Source organism: Macaca thibetana, chromosome 9, assembly GCF_024542745.1.
Source record: "Macaca thibetana thibetana isolate TM-01 chromosome 9, ASM2454274v1, whole genome shotgun sequence".
Taxonomy (NCBI): domain Eukaryota; kingdom Metazoa; phylum Chordata; class Mammalia; order Primates; family Cercopithecidae; genus Macaca; species Macaca thibetana.
In genome coordinates this window covers 53,914,018-53,940,491 of record NC_065586.1, presented here as the reverse complement: position 1 = coordinate 53,940,491, position 26,474 = coordinate 53,914,018, and the positions used below count along the sequence as shown (strand labels likewise).

Below are 26,474 nucleotides of genomic sequence, written 5' to 3'. Positions count from 1 at the left end.
CACAAAAATGTATCAAAATTATACAAAAGAATACAAAAAGACCAAAAACTGTCCCATGTTCAGTGAAAAAAACAAACTCTCCTCAACCTCCATATCCCCTGTGTGAAGGTACGCTGGACAAAGATTGAGGAGTATAGATTAAACAAAGGAAGGGTGCTAAGAACTGTAACATATTTCCTTGTACTCTGAATAGAACACCAGTTTCCCTGAAATCAAGTTCTCCACCTTACTGAGAGACGGTTCCAGTAATCTTTTATTAGAGAGATGGGAAAAAAAAGACTGTGTGATATTGGCTGCAAGATGGACACTTATATCACTATGACAGAATGGAGAACCCAGAAACAGACCCACAAAAATATGTCCAACATTTTTAACAAAACAGCAAAAGCAACACAATGGAGGGAAGACAACCTTTTCAACAAATGGTACTAAAGTGATTGGACATCCATAGGAATAAAAAGAAAGGAAGGAAGGGAGGGAGGGAGGGAGGGAGGGAAGGAAGGGAGGGAGGGAGGGAGGGAGGGAAGGAGGAAGGGAGGAAGGAAGGAGGCCCGGTGTGGTGGCTAGTGCCTGTAATGTTAGCACTTTGGGAAGCCGAGGTGGGTAAATCACTTGAGGCCAGAAGTTTGAGGCTAGCCTGGCCAAGAAAACCCTGTCTACACTACAAAATACAAAAATTAGCCGGGCATGGTGGTGCGTGCCTGTAATCCCAGCTACTTGGGAGGCTGAGGCATGAGAATGACTTCAACCCAGGAGGCAGAGGTTGCAATGAGCTAAGACTGCATCACTGCACTCCAACCTGGGTGTGGGCAACAGAGTGAGACTCTGCCAAAAAAAAAGGAAAAGAAAGAAAGAAAGAAAGAAAGAAAGAAAGAAAGAAAGAAAAAGAAAGAAAGAAAGAAAGAAAGAAAGAAAGAGAGAGAGAGAGAGAGAGAGAGAGAGAGAGGAAGGAAGGAAGGAAGGAAGGAAGGAAGGAAGGAAGGAAGGAAGGAAGGAAGGAAGGAAGGAAGGAAGGAAGGAAGGAAGGAAGGAGGGAGGGAAGAAAGGAAAGAAAGAGAGAAAGAAAGAGGTGAAGGAGGGATAGAGGGAGAAACAGAGGGAGGAAGACAAGGAGAGAGGGGGACGTCAATCCAAGGTTCACATCTTATACAAAAATTAACTCAAAATGGATGATAGACTTGAATTAAAATGTAAAACTATAAAATTTTAGAAAAAACAGAAGAAATGTTTGCAATCTTGGACTAGGCAAAAAGTCCATATACTTGATACCAAAACACAATATATTAAAAGAAGATTGATAAACTGGACTTCACCAAAATGGAAAATTTTGCTCAGTGAAAGACCCTGTTAAGAGTATGAAGAGACAAGCTACAGACTGAAAGAAAATATTTACAGATCACATATCCAATGAAGGACTTGTATCTAGTATGTATAATGAACCCTCAAAACTTAACAGTCAAAAAACAAACAAACAATCTAATTAGAAAATGGGCAAAAAATCAGTTTTAATTTGTGGAGTATAACACAGTATAAAAACTTTGAATAGATCTTATGTGCAGCCATTGCATTGTTAGCATTTTATAATATTGTGTGGTTTTGGTTCTTGGTGCTGTCTTAATCCTCTCAGGCTGCTACAGCAAAATACTGCAAACTAAAGGGCTTATAAACAACAGATATGTATTTCTTACAGATCTGGAGGCTGGAAAGTCCAAGAGCAAAATACCAACAGATGTGATGTCTTGTGAGGGTCTGCTCTGGTTCATAGGTGGCACCTTCTGGCTGTCCTCATAGGGTGTAAGGGGGCTAACTAGAACTCTGAAGTCTCTTCTGGGGCACTAAGGACACTAATCCCAATCATTAACCTCTGCTCTCACGGCCTAATTACCTCCCCAAATCCCCATCTCCTAATACTGTCACCTTGAGAGTTAGGATTTCAACATATTAATTTGGAGGGACAGCAGAGATTTCAGCTGGGAGCCAAGGAGGAGGCTGAGGAACGTGCCTCTTCAGGTGGGAAACTCACAGATGGCCAGGAAGCAGGAAATGCACGAGATGTCATTCCAGAGCCTGTCCTTCAGGAGAATCACACAGTCCTCCCCTGAGCCATGGTCGTGTGACTCATCCTTCTTCCAATTGCTGTAGGTCAGTCTCCCGCCCATCACGTACATGAACTGGCCTTTGGTGGCCTCATCTGTGATGCCCAGAAAAGCACTGTCTTTGGTCACATCCTGGATGGCCTTATTCTCCTCGGCATTCTTGTGGGCAGCCACTGTGACCTGGAGCCCAGCACATAGATTCTTCACTTTGGAGAAAGGCATCCCCTCACCGTTGGTCACAAAGAGCTTCTTCCCAGACATTTTCCAGGAAGGAAGGAGGGAGAGGGAGAGGGAGAGGGAAAGAGAGAAAGAGAGAAAGAGAGAAAGAGAGAAAGAGAGAAAGAGGGCCGAGCGCGGCAGCTCAAGCCTGTAATCTCAGCACTTTGGGAGGCCGAGATGGGCGGATCACGAGGTCAGGAGATTGAGACCATCCTGGCTAACTTGGTGAAACCCCGTCTCTACTAAAAAATGCAAAAAAACTAGCCGGGCGAGGTGGCTGGCGCCTGTAGTCCCAGCTACTCGGGAGGCTGAGGCAGGAAAATGGCGTAAACCCGGGAGGCGGAGCTCGCAGTGAACTGAGATCCGGCCACTGCACTCCAGCCTGGGCGACAGAGAGAGACTCCGTCTCAAAAAAAAACACGAACGAACGAACGAACGAACGAACGGAAAGAAAGGAAGAAAGAAAGAGAAGGAAGGAAGGAAGGAAGGAAGGAAGGAAGGAAGGAAGGAAGGAAGGAAGGAAGGAAGGAAGGAAGGAAGGAAGGAAGGAAGGAAGGAAGGAAGGAAGGAAGGAAGGAAGGAGGGAGGGAGGGAGGGAGGGAGGGAGGGAGGGAGGGAGGAAAGGAAGGAAGGAAGGAAGGAAGGAAGGAAGGAAGGAAGGAAGGAAGGAAGGAAGGAAGGAAGGAAGGAAGGAAGGAAGAAAGATAGGAAGATCACAAAGGGTGAGTGAGGCTGGCTGGATTTGGAGCCCAGCCCAGGACAGTAGGCAAGTAGTCTGAGTTCTCTGGGAAGTCAGACCTCTGAAAAAATCACCCTATGTCCAGTAGCTCAGTCCAGAGCCTGGTCAGGAAGCAGACCTCAGCTGTAGAGCCTAGGAAGGGGCGTCCAGACCCCTGCAGACAGCCCAGACTCCCCTGGGATATCCCACCTTGAAAAAGCATCTGCTAAAACCTGCCTTGGCACAGGTGCACATGAGGAGACAGTCTTGGGCCCCACTGCAGGCTTGGGCACCAGGATAAGGAAGAGGCAGGGACAGACATCAGAGCACAGTAGATAACAAGGAAGGAGCACAGACTTTGGAGAGGACAGACCTCCATCCAAACCCTCCCCTGCCACTTGCCAGCTGTGTGACCTGAAATGAGTCACCAACACTTCCTGCACCTCGGTTTCCTCACCTGTCAATAAAGCAAGTTCAACAACCACAGCTGAGGTTGCTGAGAGGATTGAATGAAACCATCTTATGGGAAAATGCCACCCAGCACAGGCCCTGGTGTAGGACAAGTGTTCATGAGTTAGTTCCCCTCCCACCTCCTCCAAACCTAGAGTGCACTGAAGAAAAGAGTGAGAGCCAAGAACACCTTATGGGCAGAGAGAAAGCTCACGCTTCCTCATGTGGTCCAGTTCTGATCTCAGGCTCTGTAGCTGTCTCTCTAAGTTGGCCAGCTTAGCCTCAGCAACTGCAAAGCAACAGGGAGAAGGTATTTATGGAGAAGACCTTAAGTTGGAGAGTGGAGCATTTTGAAAAAAACAAAGTGGCTTACTAAGAAGAACGCTTATTCCAGAAAAATAAGAAAGCAAAAGAAATAAAAGGGGGAAAATGACTACATTCCTGCTTCCCAGCTATACCTCTGCATCCCTTCACAACCCAGAACTTCAGGCCTGGACTCCTGTCTCCACATACAGCTTGCATATTGTCATATTGTAAGAATTCATAAGCAAATACTCAACTCATTTACTATACTTTCTGAAAAATTTTTTTTCTCTTTTTTTTTTTTTTTTGAGGCGGAGTCCTGCTCTGTCACCCAGGCTGGAGTGCAGTGGCTCAATCTCGGCTCAATGCAACCTCCGCCTCTCGGGTTCACGCCATTCTCCTGCCTCAGCCTCCCGAGTAGCTGGGACTACAGGCGCCCGCCACTACGCCCAGCTAATTTTTTGTATTTTTAGTAGAGACGGGGTTTCACCATGTTAGTCAGGATGGTCTCAATCTTCTGACCTCGTGATCCGCCCGCCTTGGCCTCCCAGAGTGTTGGGATTACAGGCGTGAGCCACCACGCCTGGCCTAATTTTTTGTATTTTCAGTAGAGACGGGGTTTCACCATGTTAGCCAGGGTGGTCTCAATCTCCTGACCTCATGATCTACCCGCCTCGGCCTCCCAAAGTGTTGGGATTACAGGTGTGAGCCACTGCGTCTGGCCTGAAAACTTTTCTTCGTCATTCATTTTCATTTCTCATTCCAGATACACTGTTTAATACGTTTATTGTTTTGACAGGCTGGTAGGCAAATATGAAAAAGTAGGTTGTCATTGTTCTTTTGTTCTTACTGAGTTTGCTCTATTTTTCTCTGAACTAAGTTGCTGTGATGTTCCCCGTCACCCAGGAGTACTAAGAGGCAGAACGTTTTCATGCCACTCTTGTGACAATGGACATAAACCCAACCCCTAAAGGGCCTATTTCCTCCCTGGCACCCCGGAGGTGCACACTGGACTGTTTCCACTGAAGAAAAGCCAGGGCCCATCTGCTAAGGGGCCTGACAAGGGAATGGCCCTACATGGCTTGAACGTCTGCATCTGGGCACCTATGGGAGTCCCCTCAGGCCCCAAGTAAAGCTGAGAGGGCTGGCAGTGCTGGGCCAGGAGGCAGAATTGAGCATCTTCCCATGATTCCCATGAGGCAACAGGAGAAGCAAGAGAACGGTACCTTCCAGCGGCCCTACAGCTCCCCAGGACCTGGGACCCTCAGGCCACCCTGCTGAGGTACGCCCCTTACCTGAATTGTCCCAACGATCTCCTTTTTGTCCCCTTGGTCCTGGAATTCCAGGAGCCCCTGTGTTTCCTGGGAGCCCCAACTTCCCAGGAAGGCCCTGCAAACCTCTGAACCCTTGACAAAGTGACCCAGTGGCTGTCACTCATTTTTTTCCCAAAAATCTCAATACTCCATTCATGTTCACCCCTGGAACAGCCAGCGAGCTAATGGTGACCCAAAGAAAAAAGACCCCCGACTCCTGCATCCCAGAGGAGGGCCTGCACCAAGGCCAGCTCCCTAACCAGACGGGACACCCCTCTGTAGGGACAACCACACATCCCTAATTCCTGTGTGGAAATATGGGATCCCGGAGAGTCAGCAAGCAGCTTTGTTTTGGAGACAATGGCATTTTACAGGGATTGTTCTGAGTGTAGCATGGGTCCTGATGAAATGGGAGCCTCCCCAAGTCTGTGCTGGCACCCTCATGTGGAAGAGATGCCTGCTGGAGGTGGAGATTCAGAAAGACACAGGTCGGACCTGGATGTCCCTTTTCCCCATTGGGTCCATCTCACCCATCTCTGCCTGGGATGCCATTGGGTCTCCAGCACAGTGCTAGGCAGCTCTTTACATTAGTGCCCTCACCCCATCCTGCACTTCTCCCTCCCAGGCATTTGTCTCCACAGCTAAGCACCTCTGAGCCTCCAGAGTCACAGGTTCTCAGGGTAGCTTTCTGCAAATATTTATTTCCAGAAAAAGCATGCATAGATCTTCCACCAGACAAACACATGCACACACACACACACACACACACGAACACACACACATGCATGCGTACAATTGACTACTTCCATTTGTGTTTTGTTCATTGCAGGGCCAGGGTGGAGAGACTAAAAACCCCCAGCACTGAGTCACATCCTTCATCTCTTCTCATTTAGAACCTTTGTCAAATGTCTTGTTTGGACATCTCACCAGGCCAGGCACAAGGAGAAGGGGTATTTGCAGATGACTTCAATCCACAGCTGAATGTGGGCATTGGCACCTGCTGCTCCCTCTGCCTGGACATTTCCCTGCATCTCTGCCTGCTTATTTGTTGTCACTCAGCTTTCAGCTTAAATATTATCTCAGGAGAAAGGTCTTTGCTAACCCTGTAATTTTAAGTAGTCACTCAGTTGTAATTCTCTGTTCTAATTTTCTGCCAATTATAGCTTCCACGTGGGACTGTTTTGTTTATTTGGTTGCATATCGATTGATCACCCACCCCACTCCTGTAGAATGAGAAGCTCATGAGAACAGGGGTCTTGTTCCCCAGCTGTTGTTTCTCCACCAAGAAGAGTGCCTGGAAACAGAGTCGATACTCAATAAACATTTATGGAACAAATGAATCCTCCAGCAGCGTGTCCTCAAATCAGCCCTCTTCTCTCTGGCTGGAGCTACCATCTGTGCCCCCTTTACCAGTGACCTCACTTTTCTATTCTCAGTTCACATCTCTGTCCCCAGGGTGCAAACCAGGGCTGGGCACACAGGAGGATTGGGTGCGAGGGAGAGGAGAGAGGTAGAGACCTCGAGCAGACACCAGATCATCAGTGCTCGTCCAGGCCTGAGTTTCCAGAAGTGTCCAGTTCTTGTCACCAGAGCCTAGTCAAGCTGCCTAGATCCCGGATGTGAGCTTTAATGCTTGCTTTCCTCCAAACTCACACCCATTCTTTGAAACACTTCATGTCACCAAACAGCTTGAGAGGTTTGTTTTTCCCAGGTGGTGAGTGGGGTGGGTCACTTCCCTGTGACTCTGCCTTGTGATGGGAGTTTTGGCTTCTCAAGGGTCCTCATCCTTGTGTACTCATGTCATCAGGCCCTGTCCAGTGGCCCTCTGGTTCCCATTCAGGGGGCCTTCCAGGCATCAAGAGGTGCTTCAATGGTAAATAAGATCCCTCTCAAGGCTGTGTCTCCTGATGCCATTGACACAATGCTGAGGGGCCCATAGGCCCAGAGGACAAAGGACTTTCGATTCGTTTAGCAAATAGGCAGACCTCCCAGGAAGGTGGGAATGTGAAACTGACAGATTTGCATTGAGTCAGGATCCTAACTGTGCTACAGACTTAGAGAAAGGGTGGTTTTGAGTGGGGAGAGGGTAAGCAGAAGGTAAATACACCTAGGAGCAAAGGAACCTGAGAAAACCTGGATTCTGGAGGGGACGAGTTTCTCCCCCAAGGATGTGTACCCATAGGTCTGTCTTCTCATAGACTCGGAAGTGAATTTATGCTGTTCTTACGACTATTACTGAATTTTGCTATTTATGCCAAGATGAAAAATTGTGTTTCCAGTGTCTCAGCGTGGCATGATCTCCCGCACTGTGGAGACTTAAATGCAGTGGAGATACCACAGCCCAGGCACCTCAGTGGTGTCTCAGGTGGAGGCCAGGCAGATTTGAGTTCATGATGGGACAATTATCAAATACAGTAGGGGATAAGCAGAGTGAGAGCTGATAGAAATGACAAGCCTCAGAAATAGTCCTCCAAGGAGTGTGGACCCTACATGACAGATAAATTAATATGCACTTCAAAAGAGGGTATAATGAAGGAATAAATGAAAATTATATAATTAAATTAATAAACTTGAATTAAAAATAACTATAGTGCTAATAAAATAAAATACTGGTTCTTTGTCAGAGATATAAACTTAGCAAATATGGCTGTAGTAGTTTTGAGTTGTTTCCTCCTTGTTGTAAAATTATATCTCAGGCCCTTTGCCATAGGACTTCACAAAGGCTCCCACTAGAGTGTGAGGAGTAAACACTCCAGCCCCTTTGCTGTTTGGTGTGGCCATGTGACCCTGAGCTGAGACGAAGGGAGCAGCAGCTTAACGAGTGCTTACAGGTTTGCTATGGCCTTTGTGTTTCTTTCCCAATCATGGGAAGTATGCATCCCTGGAAAGTGATATGGAACAGTCATGAACTCACCTGAAAGTCTGTTCAGCCGACTGCTGCTGAGTCCAAGCCCACTCAGCTGAAATCAGCCAAAGCTCAACAAACTGGAAGATCCAGAGCAGGAAATAAACCGTTTACTGTTGTAAGCCCTTGAGAGGGAAATTTACTGTTGTGTTAGCTGACTGATACAATATCAATGATTGATAGAAAAGGTATAAAGAATTAACAAACCAGCCCAGGAGCAGTGGCTCACACCTGTAATCCCAGCACTTTGGGAGGCCGAGGCAGGTGGATCACCTGAGGTCAGGAGTTCAAGACCAGCCTGACAAACATGGTAAAACCCCATCTCTACTAAAAATACAAAAATTAATTGGACGTGGTGGTGCATGCCTGTAATCTCAGCTACTTGGGAGGCTGAGGCAGGTGAATCGCTTGAATCCAGGAGGCAGAGGTTGCAGTGAGCTGAGTACGTGCCACTGCACTCCAGCCTGGACTACAAAGGGAGACTCCATCTCAAACAAACAAGCAAACAAACAACAATGAACAAATCAGGAAGAAAAGGGATTATTATACTAGGACAGATGGTCCTGACATTATAAAATCACACTATGTACAGTTAATTTTATAGCAACACATTGGAAAATTAGGTAAAATATGTAATATTATAAGAAAGTTTAGAATTATTTAAGTTGGCCCAAGAATGACTGATATATCAGAGTAATTGATATATGACTAATCATAAAATACAGAAATGGAAGTCAAAAATTAACAACCATCCCTCCATCAACAAAATGGTTTTAAGGTGAGTTGTATAAAATCTTCAGAGAAGAGACTACTCTCGTACAGAAATGGTTTATATCTAAAAAACTACTTAGCTGAGATGATTAGCTGAACATATAATTCAGAATGGATAAGGATTGAACAAAAGAAGGAAACTTTTAGAAAATCTAATTTATAAGCAGAGAGGCAAAAATATAGTTTAAAAAATAACTATTAGAGTTCAGCCCTGTATTCATGGTTAATAGCAGTCTCTGGAATCTGACTTCCTACATTCATTAGCCCATGAACTAGCTGCATAATATTTGGAAAATCACTGTAACCTCTATATCCCTTGACATTCTTATTTGTAAATAGGGGAAAATAATAGCACCTATAAAATAGGGTTAATAAGTTTAACTAGTATAGTGCCTACCCTATAGGATGTGTGATGAGCATATATAGCATCAGACCGAGTAGGTATATCCAAGGAATGCAAGGATGGCTCAACATCAAAAAGTAAATCAATGCAAATCACTAGTTTAATAAAGAGCAGGTTTTATTAAGAGCCTAATTCAGATCCATGCAATCTTGAAGCTTGAAGCCTGTTCCCAAAACTAATACATGGTCTGAAAATTCTTCATACATTGTTTCCCAGACTCCTGTAATGCAAACTTTCTAGGGTTGATTTCAAACACAGTCCAAACAAATGACATTGTCCTCCAGTTTTGTCATTTCCACCACTCAGGCCATAGAGTGGTAGCTCAGCTTGAAGCTGTTGCTACTTGAAGTGAAAGGTTGGGCAGTGGCCTACTGTCTTATTTCTTTGCATGTGCAGAGGGTAGAGAGAATGCTGTTGGTGCCAATGGTGGGCAATACCTGCTCACAGGAGGAACCACATGTCAGCAGGTACACTACTGCCTCTCAGCCCACACTGACTGGTTGTGTGACTAATTACAAATGACAGTTCCTTTCAGCAGCTGGTTCTTCAGGAAAGAGACTCTATGATTGCCTCTAGCTGCATGTCCCTTACCCTCACCTTTGCACCAGTACACATTTAAGTCCATAATGTCTTGTTGCTGGGGTCCCTGAGTTTCAGGAAGCAACTTGCTCATGAGTAGGGTGTGAACCCCAGGCAGCTTCTGTGATACTGGCATTCACATAGCCCCCTAGGAAACTCAATCCACGGTGTTGCAATCCACATTGCCCCAAAACACTCCTGCTCACAGCTTTGTCCTTCCTCTTCTTCTCCCCATGCTCCATAAAATCAGTCCATCTGCTGGTTCCAAATGTCAGAATTTTACAAGAGGAAATGATTACCCATCCCTGCCTTCATGACTTAATCAGAGATGGTGAGGTAACCTGAGCATCACTACTCACAAAGATTAGGAGGGGCTTAAGACAGTCGCTTCCTATACCCCAAAAGTAGAGGACAGGAAGGGATGATTTCCACTGTGAGAGCACAAATGTCACCCAAGGTGGGTCAGCAACCTTCAATTCTCTCCAGGCCTCCTTTTACTGACAAGGAAATGGGGCTTATTAAACTACTTCTGCTGAACAGCCCACTCCTTGCAGGGCCTATGGTGGAGTTCCTGGGGCATTTCTTCAAACTTAAATAATGAAGAACTTAGAGCCTCTTATGCTCAGTGGCATCCTCTGGATGCCAGTACTACTTGCTTGACACTCTTGCCTTGATGTTAACAGACTAAAGAAAATGCTGAAAATTCATCTGATAAAGTGCAGCACACTTTCATAATGAAAACAATCTTAGCTAACTAGAAAAAAAGAGGAAACATTTTTACCTTGACACAAAGTATTTACTAGACACTTAAAACGGCAACGTTTTCAATGGTGACATATTGGAAGTGTTCCTGTTACATAATCAGGGCCAACTTCACATTATACACAAAGAGTCCATTTTCATTGTGTCTCTTCAAAAGCTATAGAGGTTTCTGTCCCCTATATAAAGATAAGAATTGAGACATTAAAATATAAATGTCATATAGGAACAGGAAAAATTTCCATCACTTGTAAATACAAACAGTATTTATGAAATATAACAGAATCGAAGATGGCCGAATAGGAACAGCTCCAGTCTGCAGCTCCCAGCAAGATCAATGCAGAAGACAGGTGACTTCTGCATTTCCAACTGAGGTAACGGGTTCATTTCACTAGGACTGGTTGGACTGTGGGTACAGCCCACAGAGGGCAAGCTGAAGCAGGACAGGGCATCGCCTCACCCATGAAGCACAAGGGGTTGGGGGGTTTCCCTTTCCTAGCCAAGGGAAGCCGTGACAGACTGCATCTGGAGAAACGGTACACTCCTGACCAAATACTGCACTATTCCCACTGTCTTAGCAATCGGCAGACCAGGAGATACCCTCCCATACCTGGGTTGGCAGGTCCCATGCCCACAGAGCCTTGCTCACTGCTAGTGCAGCAGTCTGAGATGGACCGGCGATGCTGCAGCTGGATTGGGGGAGGGGTGTCTGCCGTTACTGAGGCTTGAGTAGCTCACAGTGTAAAGAAAGAGGCCTGGAAGCACAGACTGGGCAGATCCCACTGCAGCTCATCAAGGCCTACTGCCTCTATAGATTCCACCTCTTGGGGCAGGGCATAGCAGAACAAAAGGCAACAGGCAGCTTCTGCAGACCTAAATGTCCCTGTCTGACAGCTCTGAAGAGAGCAGTGGTTTTCTCAGCATGGTGTTTGAGCTCCAAGAACAGACAGACTGCCTCCTCAAGTGGGTCCCTGACCCCCATGTAGCCTGGCTGGGAAACACCTCCCAGTAGGGGCCAACAGACACCTCAAACAGGCGGGTGCCCCTCTGAGATGAAGCTTCCAGAGGAAGGATCAGGTAGCAATACTTGCTGTTCTGTAGCCTCCTCCGGTGATACCCAGGCAAACAGGGTCTGGAGTGAACCTCTGGCAAACTCCAACAGACCTGCAGCTGAGGGGTCTGCCTGTTAGAAGGAAAACTAACAAACAGAAAGGAATAGCATCAACATCAACAAAAAGGACATCCACACCAAAACCCCATCTGTAGGTCACATCAAAGATCAAAGATAGATAAAACCACAAAGATGGGGAGAAACCAGAGTAGAAAAGCTGAAAATTCCAAAAAAAGAGTGCCTCTTCTCCTTCAAAGGATCACAGCTCCTCACCAGCAAGGGAACAAAACTGGATGGAGAATGAATTTAATGAGTTGACAGAAGTAGGCTTCAGAAGGTTGGTAATAACAAATTTGTCCGAGCTAAAGGAGCATGTTCTAACCCATTGCAAGGAAGCTAAAAACCTTGAAAAAAGGTTAGATAAATGGCTAACTGGCTAACTAGAATAAATAGTGTACAGAAGACCTAAAATGACCTGATGGAGCTGAAAACCATGGCACAAGAACTTCTGACACATGCACAAGTTTCAATAGCCGATTTGATCAAGTCAAAGAAAGGATATCAGTGATTGAAGATCAAATTAATGAAATAAAATGAGAAGACAAAATTAGAGAAAAAAAGAGTGAAAAGAAATGAACAAAGCCTCCAAGAAATATGGGACTATGTGAAAAGACCAAATATACGTTTGATTAGTGCACTGGAAAGTGACAAGAAGAATGGAGCCAAGTTAGAAAACACTCTTCAGGATATTATCTGAGAGAACTTCCCTAACCTAACAAGGCAGGCCAATATTCAAATTCAGGAAATACAGAGAACACCACAAAGATACTCCTCAAGAAGAGCAACCCCAAGACACATAATTGTCAGATTCACCAAGGTTGAAATGAAGGAAAAAATGTTAAGGGCAGCCAGAGAGAAAGGTTGGGTTACCCACAAAATGAAGCCCATCAGACTAATAGCGGATCGCTCAGCAGAAACCCTACAAGCCAGAATAGAGTAGGGGCAAACATTCTACATTCTTAAAGAAAAGAATTTTCAACCCAGAATCTCATATGCAGTCAAACTAAGCTTCATAAGTGAAGGAGAAATAAAATCCTTTACAGACAAGCAAATACTGAGAGATTTTGTCACCACCAGGCCTGCCTTATAAGAGCTTCTGAAGGAAGCACTAAACATGGAAAAGAACAACTGGTACCAGCCACTGCAAAAACATGCCAAATGGTAAAGACCATTGATGCTATGAAGAAACTGCGTCAATTAATGGGCAAAATAACCAGCTAACATCATAATGACAGGATCAAATTCAAACATAACAATATTAACCTTAAATGTAAATGTGCTAAATGCCCAAATTAAAAGACACAGACTGGCAAAATGGATAAAAAGTCAAAACTCATCAGTGTGCTGTATTCAGGAGACCCATTTCATGTGCAAAGACACACATAGGCTCAAAATAAAAAGATGGAGGAAGATCTACCAAGCAAATAGAAAGGAAAACAAAAAAACAGGGATTGTAATCCTAGTCTCTGATAAAACAGACTTTAAACCAATAACAATCAAAAGAGACAAAGAAGGCCACTACATAATGGTAAAGGAATCAATTCACCAAGAAGATATACTGTACTAAATATATATGCACCAAATACAGGAGCATACAGATTTATAAAGCAATTCCTTAAAGACCTACAAAGAGACTTACACTCCCACACACTAATAATGGGAGACTTAAACACCCCACTGTCAATATCAGACAAATCAACAAGACAGAAGGTTAACAAGGATGTCCAGGATTTGAACTCAGCTCTGGACCAAGCAGACCTAATAGACATCTACACAACTCTACACCCCAAATCATTAGAATGTACATTCTTCTCAGCACCACATCATACATATTCTAAAATTGATCACATAAATGATAGTAAAACACTCCTCAGCAGATGTAAAAGAACAGAAATCACAACAAACTGTCTCTCAGACCACAATGCAATCAAATTAGAATTCAGGATTAATAAACTCACTCAAAACCACACAACTACATGAAAAACTGAACAACTTGCTAATGAATGACTACTGGGTAAATAACGAAATGAAGGCAGAAATAAAGATGTTCTTTGAAACTAGTGAGAACAAAGACGCAATAAACCACAATCTCTGGGACACATTTAAAGCAGTGTGTGGAGGGAAATTTATAGCACTAAATGCCCACAAGAGAAAGCAGAAAAGATCTAAAATTGACACCCTAACATCACAATTAAAAGAACCAGAGAAGCAAAAGCAAACAAATTTAAAAGCTAGCAGAAGGCAAGAAATAACTAAGATCAGAGCAGAACTGAAGGTGATAGAGACACAAAATAAACCCTTCAAAAAATCAACGAATCCAGGAGCTGGTTTTTGAAAAGATCAACAAAATAGGTAGACCACTAGCAAGACTATTAAAGAAGAAAGGAGAGAAGAATCAAATAGATGCAATAAAAAATGATAAAAGGGATATCACCACCGGTCCCACAGAAATACAAACTACCATTAGAGAATACTGTAAACACCTCTATGCAAATAAACTAGAAAATCTAGAAGAAATGGATAAATTCCTGGACACATACACACTCCCAAGACTAAACCAGGAAGAAGTTGAATCTCTGAATAGACCAATAACAGGCTCTGAAATTGAGGCAATAATTAATAGCCTACCAACCAAAAAAAGTCCAGGGCCAGACAGATTCACAGCCGAATTCTACCAGAGGAGGAGAATTCTACAAAGAGGAGCCGGTACCACTGCTTCTGAAACTATTTCTATCAATAGAAAAAGGGAATCCTCCCTAACTCATTTTATGAGGTTAGCATCATCCTGATACCAAAGCCTGGTAGAGACACACACAAAAAAAGAGAATTTTGGGCCAATATCCTGATGAACATTGACGTGAAAATCCTCGATGAACATTGATGTGAAATCATCCATAAAATGCTGGCAAACCGAATCCAGCAGCACATCAAAAAGCTTATCCATCATGATTAAGTGGACTTCATCCCTGGGATGCAAGGCTGGTGCAACATACGCAAATCAATAAACATAATCCATCACATAAACAAAACCAATGACAAAAATTATATGATTATCGCAATAGATTCAGAAAAAGCCTTCAAGAAAATTCAACAGCCCTTCATGCTAAAAACTCTCATTAATCGAGGTATAGATGGAATTTATCTCAAAATAATAAGAGCTATTTATAACAAACTCACAGGCAATATCATACTGAATGGGCAAAAACTGGAAGCATTCCCTTTGAAAACTGGCACAAGACAAGCATGCCTTCTCTCACCACTCCCATTCAACATAGTGTTGGAAGTTCTGGCTAGGGCAATCAGGCAAGAGGAAGAAATAAAAGATATTCAATTAGGAAAAAAGAAAGTCAAATTGTCATTGTTTGCAGATGACATGATTGCATATTTAGAAAACCCCATCATCTCAGCCCATAATCTCCCTAAGTTGATAAGCAACTTCAGCAAAATCTCAGGATACAAAATCAATGTGCAGAAATCACAAGCATTCCTATACATCCATAATAGACAAACAGAGAGCCAAATCATGAGTGAATTCCCATTCACAATTACTACAAAGAGAATAAAATACCTAGGAATCCAATTTACAAGGGATGTGAAGGACCTCTTCAAGGAGAACTACAAACCACGGCTCAATGAAATAAAAAGGACACAAACAAATGGAAGAACATTCCATGCTCATGGATAGGAAGAATTAATATCATGAAAATGGCCACACTGCCCCAAGTAATTTATAGATTCAATGCTATCCCCATCAAGCTAGCACTGACTTTCTTCACAGAATTGGAAAAAACTACTTTAAGTTCATATGGAACCAAAAAAGAGCCTGCATTGCCAAGACAATCCTAAGCAAAAAGAACAAAGCTGGAGGCATCAGGCTACCTGACTTCAAACTATACTACAAGGCTACAGTAACCAAAAGAGCATGGTATTGGTACAAAACTGAGATATCGACCAATGGAACAGAACAACGACCTCAGAAAAAACACCACACATCTACAACCATCTGATCTTTGACAAACCTGACAAAAACAAGCAATGGAGAAAGGATTCTCTATTTAATAAATGGTGCTGGGAAAACTGGCTAGCCATATGTAGAAAGCTGAAACTGGATCCCTTCCTTACACTGTATACAAAAATTAACTCAAGATGGATTAAAGGCTTAATGTAAGACTTTACACTATAACAACCCTAGAAGAAATCCTAGGCAATACCATTCAGGACATACGCATGGACAAAGACTTCATGACTAAAACACCAAAAGCAATGGCAACAAAAACCAAAATAGACAAATGGAATCTAATTAAACTAAAAAGCTTCTGCATGGCAAGAGAAACTATCATCAGAACAAGCAGGCAACCTACAGAATGGGAGAAAATTTTTGCAATCTACCCATCTGACAAAGGGCTGGTATCCAGAATCAACAAAGAACTTAAACAAGTTTACAAGAAAAAAAAAAAATCAAACAACCCCATCAAAAAGTGGGCAAAGGATATGAACAGACACTTTTCAAAAGAAGACATTTATGCAGCCAACAGACATATGAAAAAATGCTCATCATCACTGGTCATCAGAGAAATGCAAGTCAAACCACAATGAGATACCATCTCACACCAGTTAGAATGGCGATCATTAAAAAGTCAGGAAACAACAGATGCTGGAGAGGATGTGGAGAAACAGGAACGCTTTTACACTGTTAGTGGAAGTGTAAATTAGTTCAAACATTGTGGAAGACAGTGTGGCGATTCCTCAAGGATCTAGAACTAGAAATACCATTTGACCTAGCAATCCCATTACTGGGTGTACACCCAAAGGATTATAAATCATGCTACTACAAAGACATGTACACACATATGTTTATTGCGGCACTATTCACAATAGCAAAGACTTGGAACCAACCCAAATGTCAATCAATGATAGAATGGATTAAGAAAATGTGGCACATATGCACTATGGAATACTATGTGGCCATAAAAAAGAATGAGTTCATTTCCTTTGCAGGGACATGGATAAAGCTGGAAACCATCATTCTAAGCAAACTATCACAAGGACAGAAAACCAAACACCGCATGTTCTCACTCATAGGTGGGGGTTGAACAATGAGAACACATGGACACAGGGTAGGGAACATCACACGCTGGGTCCGGTTTGGGGGTGGGGGCCAGGTGGAGGGATAGCATTAGGAGAAATATCTAATGTAAATGAAAAGTTGAGGGATGCAGCAAACCAACATGGCACATGTATAACCATGTAACAAACCTGCATGTTATGCACATGTACCCTAGAACTTAAAGTATAATAAAAATATATATATATAACAGAATCAGTTCTATTAGAAGTATTAGTGGGAAAATGAGAATCCAAAAGATGGTTGGGTATAAGATCAACAGAAATTAAGAGTTTTTTTTTTAACAAATCAGCAATAATTAATTTAAAATCTTATAAAAATAGTAACAATAGCAAATAAAAGCATAAAGAAAGTAAAAATAATCCCAATAAGAAACAAAAAGATATCAATTTTCAGAGGCTTGAAGTATTCATCTATAAAATTGGGAATACACATGGTCCTGGATTTTTGATGGTTTAACTTACAATTTATCAACTTTACAATGGTTCAAAAGTGATGTGAATTCAGTAGAAGCCATACTTTGAGTACACATAAAATCCTTCATTCACTTCCAGTACAGTAAAAGTCCACGAGATAGTCAATACCTTATTATAAAATAGACCATGTATTAGATGATTTTGCCCAACTACAGGCTAATGTAGTGTTCTGGGCATGTTTAAGGTAGTTTAAGTCAAGCTATGATTTTTGGTAGGTTACGTGTATTAAATGCATTCCCAACTTATGACATTTTCATCTTGCAATGTATTTATCATGATATAACCCCATCATAAGTCAAGGAATATCTGTATATCCTTCTCCTTCTTTTTAAAATAATTTGGAGGAGGACTCAATAATTTGTGTGCTGCATCCTAAGTGCATGCGGAATGGTGATCAGATTAAAATGCTTCATTCATAAAAGACTGAGAAATTGTTCCCCTCATACTCATTGGTTTTCTGAGTGTAGATTCAGAACTTCCTTGCACCCAAGAAAAGCAATAAATGCCGAAGAAGAGTGTTCACAGGTATTGGGGTGGAGAAGTGGGAGCCTTTCTGGGAGCGTGTTACGGGAGAGAAGTGGGAGGTGGGACACACGTGTGGCTGCCTCCTCAAGCAAGTATGGACATGGTCTCATTCCTGCGCAGCCCTGGGGTATGGGAGTGTGGTCCCATTCCATGCAGACCTGAGATTAGGATGAATCACTGAGGCCTGGGACTGAGCCCTGAGTGCCACCATCACTGCTGGGCTGCAGAAATCATTCAGGTGGCTGCATGGAGGACAGAAGGCATGGTATCCCCACCCACAAATGGACCATGTGGATTCATGATGCCCATGTGTTCTTCCAAATGGTGTCTGTAACTCCCCATCCCCCTGCACCATCTCAGGGAGGAGAGCAGGTGGCCCCTCCCATCAAACAAAGAAAGCACATCTTGAGATTGAATTTTCCAATATTCAGGCAAGTGGGGGCTCAGAGCCAGAGTTCATTTGATTTACAAAAATACAGAAATGTGATATTTCTTGGAACCAGAGCAGAGGAAACACATATAAACACATTCACGATTTATTACATACACTTAAATCATCTTTGTTCAGCTCAGGGGTGGGGTGGCTGGGAGCATGAACTTCAGATCCAGGAAGATAGGTTTGGATCCAGCCTCTGCCACTTGCTCTCTAGAATAATACTCAAAACATTTCACTCCTCCAAGCTTCAGTGTCCTTATAAAAAAATGGAGAAAACAATACTGGTCCCATGTCATTGTGTGAAGATTGAATAATATGTAATAAGCCATATTAGAATTGCTTGTCAAGGTGTGTGGCGCATGATATGTGCTCGGTCAATAGCCTCTGTGTGTAGTAACAGCTCTGGTAGTAATTTTGCTAGCTGGGGGTATGGTAATAATTGTGACGGCAACAAGTATTTCATCCCCATTTTATAGATGAAGACATAAGCTCAAGGAAAAAAATCCCCAAGAGTCACCAGTTACCTTGCCTACCCCATGACACATCCTAAGACCTGACCCACGTTAATTTTAATGATTATCTGGGTGAACGGATTAATGGAAGGGGAAAGTGGAGCCGGTGGTGTGGGGGGACAGGGTGGTGTGAATGCCTACTTAGTCTGAAGTGGGGTGCAGAGTCGTTCATCAGCAGAAAGTTACTTGGATCACGTCTGCACTGGGGGGCTCTTCCCTAGAGGCCTAGGCCGGCTGTCTTCAGGTCAGAGGCCTGAGTTGGCATCCAAAGACTCAAATGAATGAATTGTACATGTCAGTCACAGGGTTGGCTTGGACACCGCCGTGCTGGGGCACCACTGGGCCCTCTGACCACCTGGAGAACCTGACCAGGCCTGCCACAGAGACCTCAGAGTGCCAGAGAATCTCCACTGCGGCCTTACCTCTGCACAGTCAGGGCTTCTTTGAAGTTTGCCTCTCTCTGTCATTATGCTTGGCCAGGACTGCTCATCCTGATGGCACTGCGCACGCAGTGGGCTGCAGAGGGAGAGCTAGGGCACCAGGAGGCAGGCACTCTGTGTGACTTCAGAGGGTCCTTCTACCCCACGACCTCACTGCTGCCATCTGTAAGTGAAGGAACTGGACCAGATGGGGAATAAGGAGGGCTCCATCTCATGCCGAAGGCCAAGGCTAGGAGTGGCTGCCTGGGGTGCAGTGCTGGGAGGGTTTGCAAGGGGAGTGTCAAGGCTGGCCAGTGATTTGGGGGAAGAGTCAGGGCCCATCAGGGGAATGAAGTGGTTAAGGATGCCGTCAGCCCTAATAGCCACAAGTGAATTCTATTGAACGGGAGTTCCAGCATCTCACAGACCAAGCGGATACTGGGGATGGAAACCGAAGGCCAGACAGGATCCTCCCTGTCCCGTGGCATAAATGCCTCTCAGAACTCACAGATGGTCAGTCGGTTGTACAGGCAGTTCCTGTCATTCCACCGCCCGTCTGTGTACATCTCCACACACTGCTCTGTTCCCTGACCCGCGGGCTCCCCTGGGTACCAGTTGGTGTAGTTTACAGGGGTTCCATCTGAGTAGCGGAAGTCTCCAGGGCTTGGACCTTCAGTCAGGCCCACGTAGGCATACATGTTGTACTTCTTCACGAAGCTTGCAACGGCCTCGTTTTCCTCTGGACTCCTCACGACAACAATGTGGCCGCCTGCTTTGGGGCATGCCTCCCGAAAGGCATCAAAAGTGATGGACTGTCCATTGGTGGAGAAGACCTTCTCTCCTACTGCCAGTATGGACCCCTGTAGACTAAGGGCTGGGAGCAGAGGAGTCCGGGTCAGGCCATTGACTGTTTTGTCTCTAAGCCACCTCTCTCACCTGCGCTCTCTGCCACCGGACTTTTCCCAGCCTCTCCATCTCTGCCTCTCTGTGTCTTCTCTTCCTCTTCCAATTGCAATTTTCTAAATTCTCTTCTAGGCTCTCATCCATGTACTCATTCATCTATTTAACAATTACTTATTGCCAGAAATGGTGCAATTTTCTGGGATTCAATAGAAAGCAAGAATAGGCAAAGACCTTGCTTTCCTAAGCCATTAGGAGTGGATTGTGTACACTTCTGTCGCCTCTGGGCCATTCCGAAATATCAGGAATCATCATTCCTTTCTGAAGACCTGAATGTCCACACACTTCTCTGCATCAAAAGGATATGAAAATCGTAAATATATATGTACCCAACGCCATAACACCAAGATAAAAGCAAATATTATTAGATGTAAAAGGAGAGACAGACTCCAATACAATAATAATTGGGGACTTCAACAGTTTACTGTCTGCATTGTTAGATCATTTAGACAGAACATCAACAAAAAAAAAGTTGGCTTAAACTGTGTTGCAGACCAAATGCACCTAATAGACATTTGCAGAACATTTCATCTGACAACTACAGAATACATTCTTCTTATCAGCACATGGAACATTCTCCAGGATACACCGTTTTAGGCTGCAAAGTAAGTATCAATGAATAAAAATATTAAAATGATATCAAGAACCTTTTCTGACCCCAATGGCGTAGGAAGGAAATTTTAAAATTTCTCGAAACAAATGAAAATAGAAACACAACATACCAAAACCTATGGTAGACAACAAAAGCAGTAGTTAAGAGGGAAATTTATAACATTACATGCCTACATCAGAAAAGTAGAAAGATTTCAGATAAGAACCTAAAATTCATCTTAAGAAACTAGAAAAGCAAGAAAAAAGCCAAACTCCAAATTAGTAGAAAGAGAGAAATTTTTAAATTTGGAGTAGAAGCTGGGTGCAGTTGCTCACACCTGTAATCCCAGCACTTTGGGAGGCAGAGGTGAGTGGATCATCTGATGTCAGGAGTTTGAGACCAGTCTGACCATGTTGAAACCCCATAGCTACTAAAAATACAAAAAAATTAGCTGGGCGTGGTGGTGACGCCTGTAATCCCAGCTACTCGGGAGGCTGAGGCAGGAGAATTGCTTGAACGCAGTAAGCAGAGGTTACTGTGAGCCAAGATCGCACCACTGTACTCTAGTCTGGGCAACAGAGTGATACTCTGTCTCAAAAAAAATAAAAAATAAAAAATATGGAAATAAGCAAAAAGTAGACTAAAAAAGCAGCACAAAATACCAACAAAATGAAAAGTTGGGGAATTTTTTGTTTGTTTGTTTGAGACAAGATCTTGCTCTGTCACCAAGGATGGAGTGCAGTGGCATTGTGTCCGGAATTGGTGGGTTCTTGATCTCGCTGACTTCAAGAATGAAGCCATGAACTCTCACGGTGAGTGTTACAGCTTTTAAAGATGGTGTGTCCGGAGTTTGTTCCTTCAGATGTTCAGATGTGCCCAGAGTTTCTTCCTTCTGGTGGCTTCGTGGTCTCACTGACTTCAGGAGTGAAGCTGCAGATCTCGGAGGTGAGTGTTACAGCTCTTAAAGGCAGTGTCTGGAGTTGTTGGTTCCTTCAGGTGGGTTCGCAGTCTCGCTGGCCTCAGGAGTGAGGCTGCAGACCTTTGCAGTGACTGTTACAGTTCATAAAGGCCCCACGAACCCAAAGAGTGAGCAGCAGCAAGATTTATTGTGAAGAGCTAAACAACAAAGCTTCCACAGTGTGGAAGGGAGCCTGAATTGCCGCTGGGGGCTCAGGCAGCCTGCTTGTAGTCCCTTATCTGGCCCCACCCACATCCTGCTGATTGGTCCATTTTACAGAGAGCTGATTGGTCTGTTTTGGCAGAGTGCTGACTGGTGCATTTACAATCCCTGAGCCGCACACAGAGTGCTAATTGGTGCTTTTACAATCCTTTAGCTGGACACAGAGTGCTAAACAGAAAAGTTGTCCCAGTCCCCACTAGGTTAGCTAGATACAGAGTACTGATTGGTGTATTTACAAACCTTGCACTAGATACAGAGTACTGATTGGTGTATTTACAAACCTTGAGCTAGACACAGGGTGCTGATTGCTGTGTTTACAATCCCTTAGCTAGACATAAAGGTTCTCCAAGCCCCTACCAGACTCAGGAGCCTAGCTGGCTTCACCTAGTGGATCCCACAAGGGGCTACAGGCGGAGCTGCCCGCAAGCCCCACACTGTGCACCGGCACTCCTCAGCCCTTGGGCGGTTGATGGGGACTGGGTGCCTCGGTGCAGGGGGCGGTGCTTGTCCTGGAGGCTCGGGCCTGCAGGAGCCCACAGCGGGGCGGGGAGGCTCGGACATGGCAGGCTGCAGGTCCCGAACCCTGCCCAGTGGGGAGGCAGCTGAGGTCGGGCGAGAATTCCAGCGCAGCCCCGGCTGGCCGGCACCACTGGGGGACCCAGTGCAACCTCTGCAGCTGCCAGCTAGGATGTTAAGTCCCTCACTGACCCGGGCCCCTGGGTGCTGGCTAGCTGCTCAGAGTGGGGGGCCTGCCCAGCCCACACCCACCCGGAACTCGCGCTGGCCCCCGGGAGCCCAGGGCAGCCCTGGTTCCTGCCCACGCCTCTCCCTCCACACCTCCCGGCAAGCAGAGGGAGCCAGCTCTGGCCTCTCCCAGCCAAGAGAGGGGCTCCCACAGCGTAGCGGCGGGCTGAAGGGCTCCTTAAGCGTGGCCAGAGCGGACCCGAGGCCGAGGAGGTGCCGAGAGTGAGGGCTGCTGGCATGCTGTCACCTCTCACTAGCACTTGGGAGGCTGAGGCAGAAGGATTGCTTGAAGCCAAGAATTCAAGACCAACCTGGCCAATATAGCGAGACCCCATGTTTATTTTAAAAAAAGAAAAAAACAATCATAAAGTTTGTATGGAACTATAAAAAGACAGCAAGTAGTCAAGGTAATCCTGAGCAAAAAATGAAAAGTTGAAGACATCACATTACCTGACTTCATAATGTACTACAAATGTATGATACCCGAAACAGCATGGTACTCATATAAACAGATGCATAGACCAATGCAACAGAGTAGAGAACACAGAAATAAATTCACATGTTTATAGCCAACTGATTTTTAACAATGGCACCAAAAACATACATTGAGGGAAAGGACAATAAATATTCAATAAGTGGTGCTGGGAAAACTGAATATTCATATGCAGAAGAATGAAACTAGGCCCCTATCTCTTACACGTTAAAAAATCAACACAAAATGGATTAAAGCCTTAAACGTAAGACCCAAAGTATGAAACTAGTAGGAAAAAGCATAGGAGAAGCGCTTCAGGACATTGGTCTGGATGAGGATTTTATGGAGAGACCTCAAAAGCACTGGGAACAAAAACCGAGAGTAAACCAATACGGTTGTATCAAACTAAAAAACTTCTGCACAGAAAAGAAAACAATCAACTGAGTGAAGAGATGACCTGCACAGTGGGAGAAATATTCACAAGCTATTCATCCAATAAGGGATTAATAACCTGAATATACAAGGAACTCAAACAATTCAACAGCAAAACATTCAAATAATCCAATTTAAAAATAGACAAATGATCTGAACAGACACTTCTCAAAAGAAGACGTACAAATGGCCAAATATATAAACAACACTCAATATCACTATTCCTAAGATAAATGCAAATGAAACAAAAATAAATTATCTCACCCCAGGTAGACTGGCTTTTATCAACAAGACAAAAAAGAATAAATACTGGTGCAGGTGCAGAGAAAAGGGAACTCTTACACACTTTTGGTGGAAATGGAAAGTACTACAGCCATTGTGGAGAACAAAATGAAGCTTTCTCGAAAACCTAAAACTAGGACTATCATATGATCTAGCAACCCCACTACTGGGTATTCAAAGAAAAGGAATCCAGTATGTTAAAGAGGTATCTGCCCTCCTGTGTTTATTGCAGAGCTATTCATAATAGCCAAGATATAGAATCAACCTAAGAGTCTATCAGTGAATGAATGGATTTTTTAAAAATGTAGTAACTAAACACAATGGAATACAGTTCATTCATAGGAAAGATTAAAATTCTGCCATTCATGGCAACACGGATGAACCATTATGTTAAGTGAAATACAGCCAGGAAAAGAAAATTAAACACAGCATGTTCTCACTCATTTGTGGATGCTAAGAAAACTTAGCTAATATCATAGAAGTAAACATAGAACAGTAAGCAAACAGTAGAACAGAATATATTAGAGGCTGGGAAGATTAAGGGGAATGAGAAATGGGAAAGGTGGGGCAATGGGTACAACATTACAGCTAGATAGGAGAAATGAGTTGTAGCCTTCTTTAGCACTGTAGGGTGACCATAGCCAACCAAAAAATTATTGTATACCTGAGAGGATTTTGAATGTTATCAACACAAAACAATGATAAGTTTTTGAGGTGATGGATATGCTGCTTACCTTGATTTCATCATTGCGCATTACATACATGTATCAAAATAGTCCACTGTGCCCATACATATGTAAAATAATTGTGTCAAAATAACATGTTTTAAATTAACAAGAGAGTAAAGAATACATTACCAGAAGTAAAAACAAACAAACTCCAAGAAAAGACTATAGTTACAATTATATCCCTATGTGTCAATCTGGAAAGATGGCTGGGATATATAAAAGAAAACACTAATTGTAGAAGAGTATATGCAGTATGATCTTATTGGTGCAAAGTAAGAGAATGTGTGTTTGTGTGTCTGCACGTGTGTGCTCCTTAGCCTATTTCTTTGAAGACAGTTGCTGCTACCTGCCAGTTTCAGTTCCTCCAAGGTGCAGAATGGAAAAACCTCTCTCCCTCTCCTCAAAACCTCAGTAAAGCGTCATGTGTTTCTCTGGGGTTTGGAAAGTTCAAAATGTTCAGGGGAGAAAGAAGGGTGACAGGGCTGCATTGGCAAAAATGGAAATAAAAACAAGTAATGTGATTTTTAAGGCAAATTGGATGCGATTTCTAGGCAACAGAAAGATATTTATTGTGTTATTCTTTTTAAGAATAAAACGGCATTATTAGAGAGGCATCAATGTAATATACATGTGTGTAAATATACAGCACACAACATATGTGTGTGTACGTATGTATATAATGCATACACACATATTTGCTTAGTTTACTGGCAGCCTCAGGAAAGAAAAGCCTCACCTTCCATCCCCGTCATGTGACTGAGCTGTCCCTTAGATTCTGACATTATAAGTGATCTTGAAATATATCCATGATTAGTAAATTAATTTGTGCATTCCCTTGTCTTCAGATACAGGTAGAACAAGCATGTTCCTCTGACTCTGGGAAGGTTCTAGCAGAGGACTGAGCTGGAAAAAGGATTTCTAGACAATTTTGGCAATCCATCTAATCCCTGTCAGCCTCAGTTGACTGAAGTATGGAATGGGGATTTACTCTCTGTACAGCTCATAGAGTGCTGTGATGATCCAAAGTGACAGAAAGAACCAGCAGTCACAAACAGCCTCCTCCTACTGCTAGCACCCAGGGCAGCTGGAAAAGGGGTCAGGGGAAGGGTCCCCTGAACACTAAGAGAGAGGCCTCAAATATGCAGAGAAGCCCATGCACTGTGCTTAGGGCATGTGCATGGCCTCCACTCTGCACCCCTTTGAAACAGGAGAGTCCCCTGATCCCCCTCACAGGATGCATGGCAGGGGTGTGGCTCACCTGTTTGGTTGCCCCACTGCTCAAACCCCTAGGGGGAGCATGCAGATGGGCAGGTGCAGAGGCTGGGGTGAGTGCTTTGTGGTCCGGCCCCACGGTAGTGTCTAGGGATGGGTGCCTGTAACCCTTGTGTTACAAAGCTCTTTCAGCTTTGCATACACAGGTGGCTTAAGTGTTAATCAGCTCAATGGACCCTCTGCCTTATCATAAGGGCAGAGGGCCAGTGTGACAGCTTTCTGTATCCCAAGCTTTCACCCAGCATCCTGGAAGAATCAGATCACATGTGGACTTGAAGGATGAGTGCAAGATTTTATTGAGTGGTGGAGGTGGTTCTCAGTGAGATGGATTGGGGGCCGGAAAGCGGAATGGAGTGGGAAGGTGATCTTCCCTTGGAGGCGGGCCACCCAGTAGCTGGTATCTTCTCTGATCACCTCTGTGCAAACTCCCCTCAGTGTTCAGATGTTCCTCCTCTCCTCTCTGTCTCTCCCTGCCACATCGTTCCACTGTCCATTTGCTTGTCTGCTGGTCTGCTGGTCTGCTTCTGGAGCCTGGGGTTCAGTGTTTATATGGTTGCAGGATAGGGGTTGTGGCAGGCCAAAAGGCAACTTTTTGGTCATGAAAACAGAAATGTCTTTTCCCATTTAGGGCT

The 26,474-nt window shown here is 44.0% G+C and overlaps 2 protein-coding genes across 2 annotated transcripts; both read right to left on the bottom strand.

The window, feature by feature from the left end:
* Positions 1 to 2,006: 2,006 nt before the first annotated feature.
* Positions 2,007 to 9,803, bottom strand: LOC126962249 (mannose-binding protein A-like). Its single transcript, XM_050803124.1, has 4 exons — positions 9,776 to 9,803; positions 5,082 to 5,192; positions 3,689 to 3,772; positions 2,007 to 2,371 (listed from the first exon to the last, which is right to left on the bottom strand). Exons 1-4 carry the CDS (start codon positions 9,801 to 9,803, stop codon positions 2,007 to 2,009), a joined length of 588 nt encoding a protein of 195 aa, XP_050659081.1.
* A 9,086-nt stretch (positions 9,804 to 18,889) lies between these two features.
* LOC126962247 (pulmonary surfactant-associated protein A-like) lies at positions 18,890 to 24,590 on the bottom strand. The gene is made up of 3 exons (XM_050803123.1): positions 24,577 to 24,590; positions 22,311 to 22,561; positions 18,890 to 20,054 (listed from the first exon to the last, which is right to left on the bottom strand). The coding sequence occupies exons 1-3, from the start codon at positions 24,588 to 24,590 to the stop codon at positions 19,678 to 19,680; spliced, it is 642 nt and encodes a 213-aa protein (XP_050659080.1). The 3' UTR covers positions 18,890 to 19,677.
* Positions 24,591 to 26,474: the final 1,884 nt, after the last annotated feature.

Bases quoted from the DNA above. Each gene is read 5' to 3' on its own strand.
- LOC126962249 (XM_050803124.1), bottom strand. From the start codon at position 9,803: ATGGACTTAAATGTGTACTGGTGCAAAG. The intron at 5,193-9,775 runs GTGAGGGTAAGG...CACTTTGTCAAG, and splicing joins AAATGTGTACTGGTGCAAAG to GGTTCAGAGGTTTGCAGGGC. The intron at 2,372-3,688 runs CTCTCTGCCCAT...CCCTCTCCCTCC, and splicing joins CATGAGGAAGCGTGAGCTTT to TTCCTTCCTGGAAAATGTCT.
- LOC126962247 (XM_050803123.1), bottom strand. The intron at 20,055-22,310 runs GTGGGATCCACT...CTCTGCTCCCAG, and splicing joins AGCTCCGCCTGTAGCCCCTT to CCCTTAGTCTACAGGGGTCC.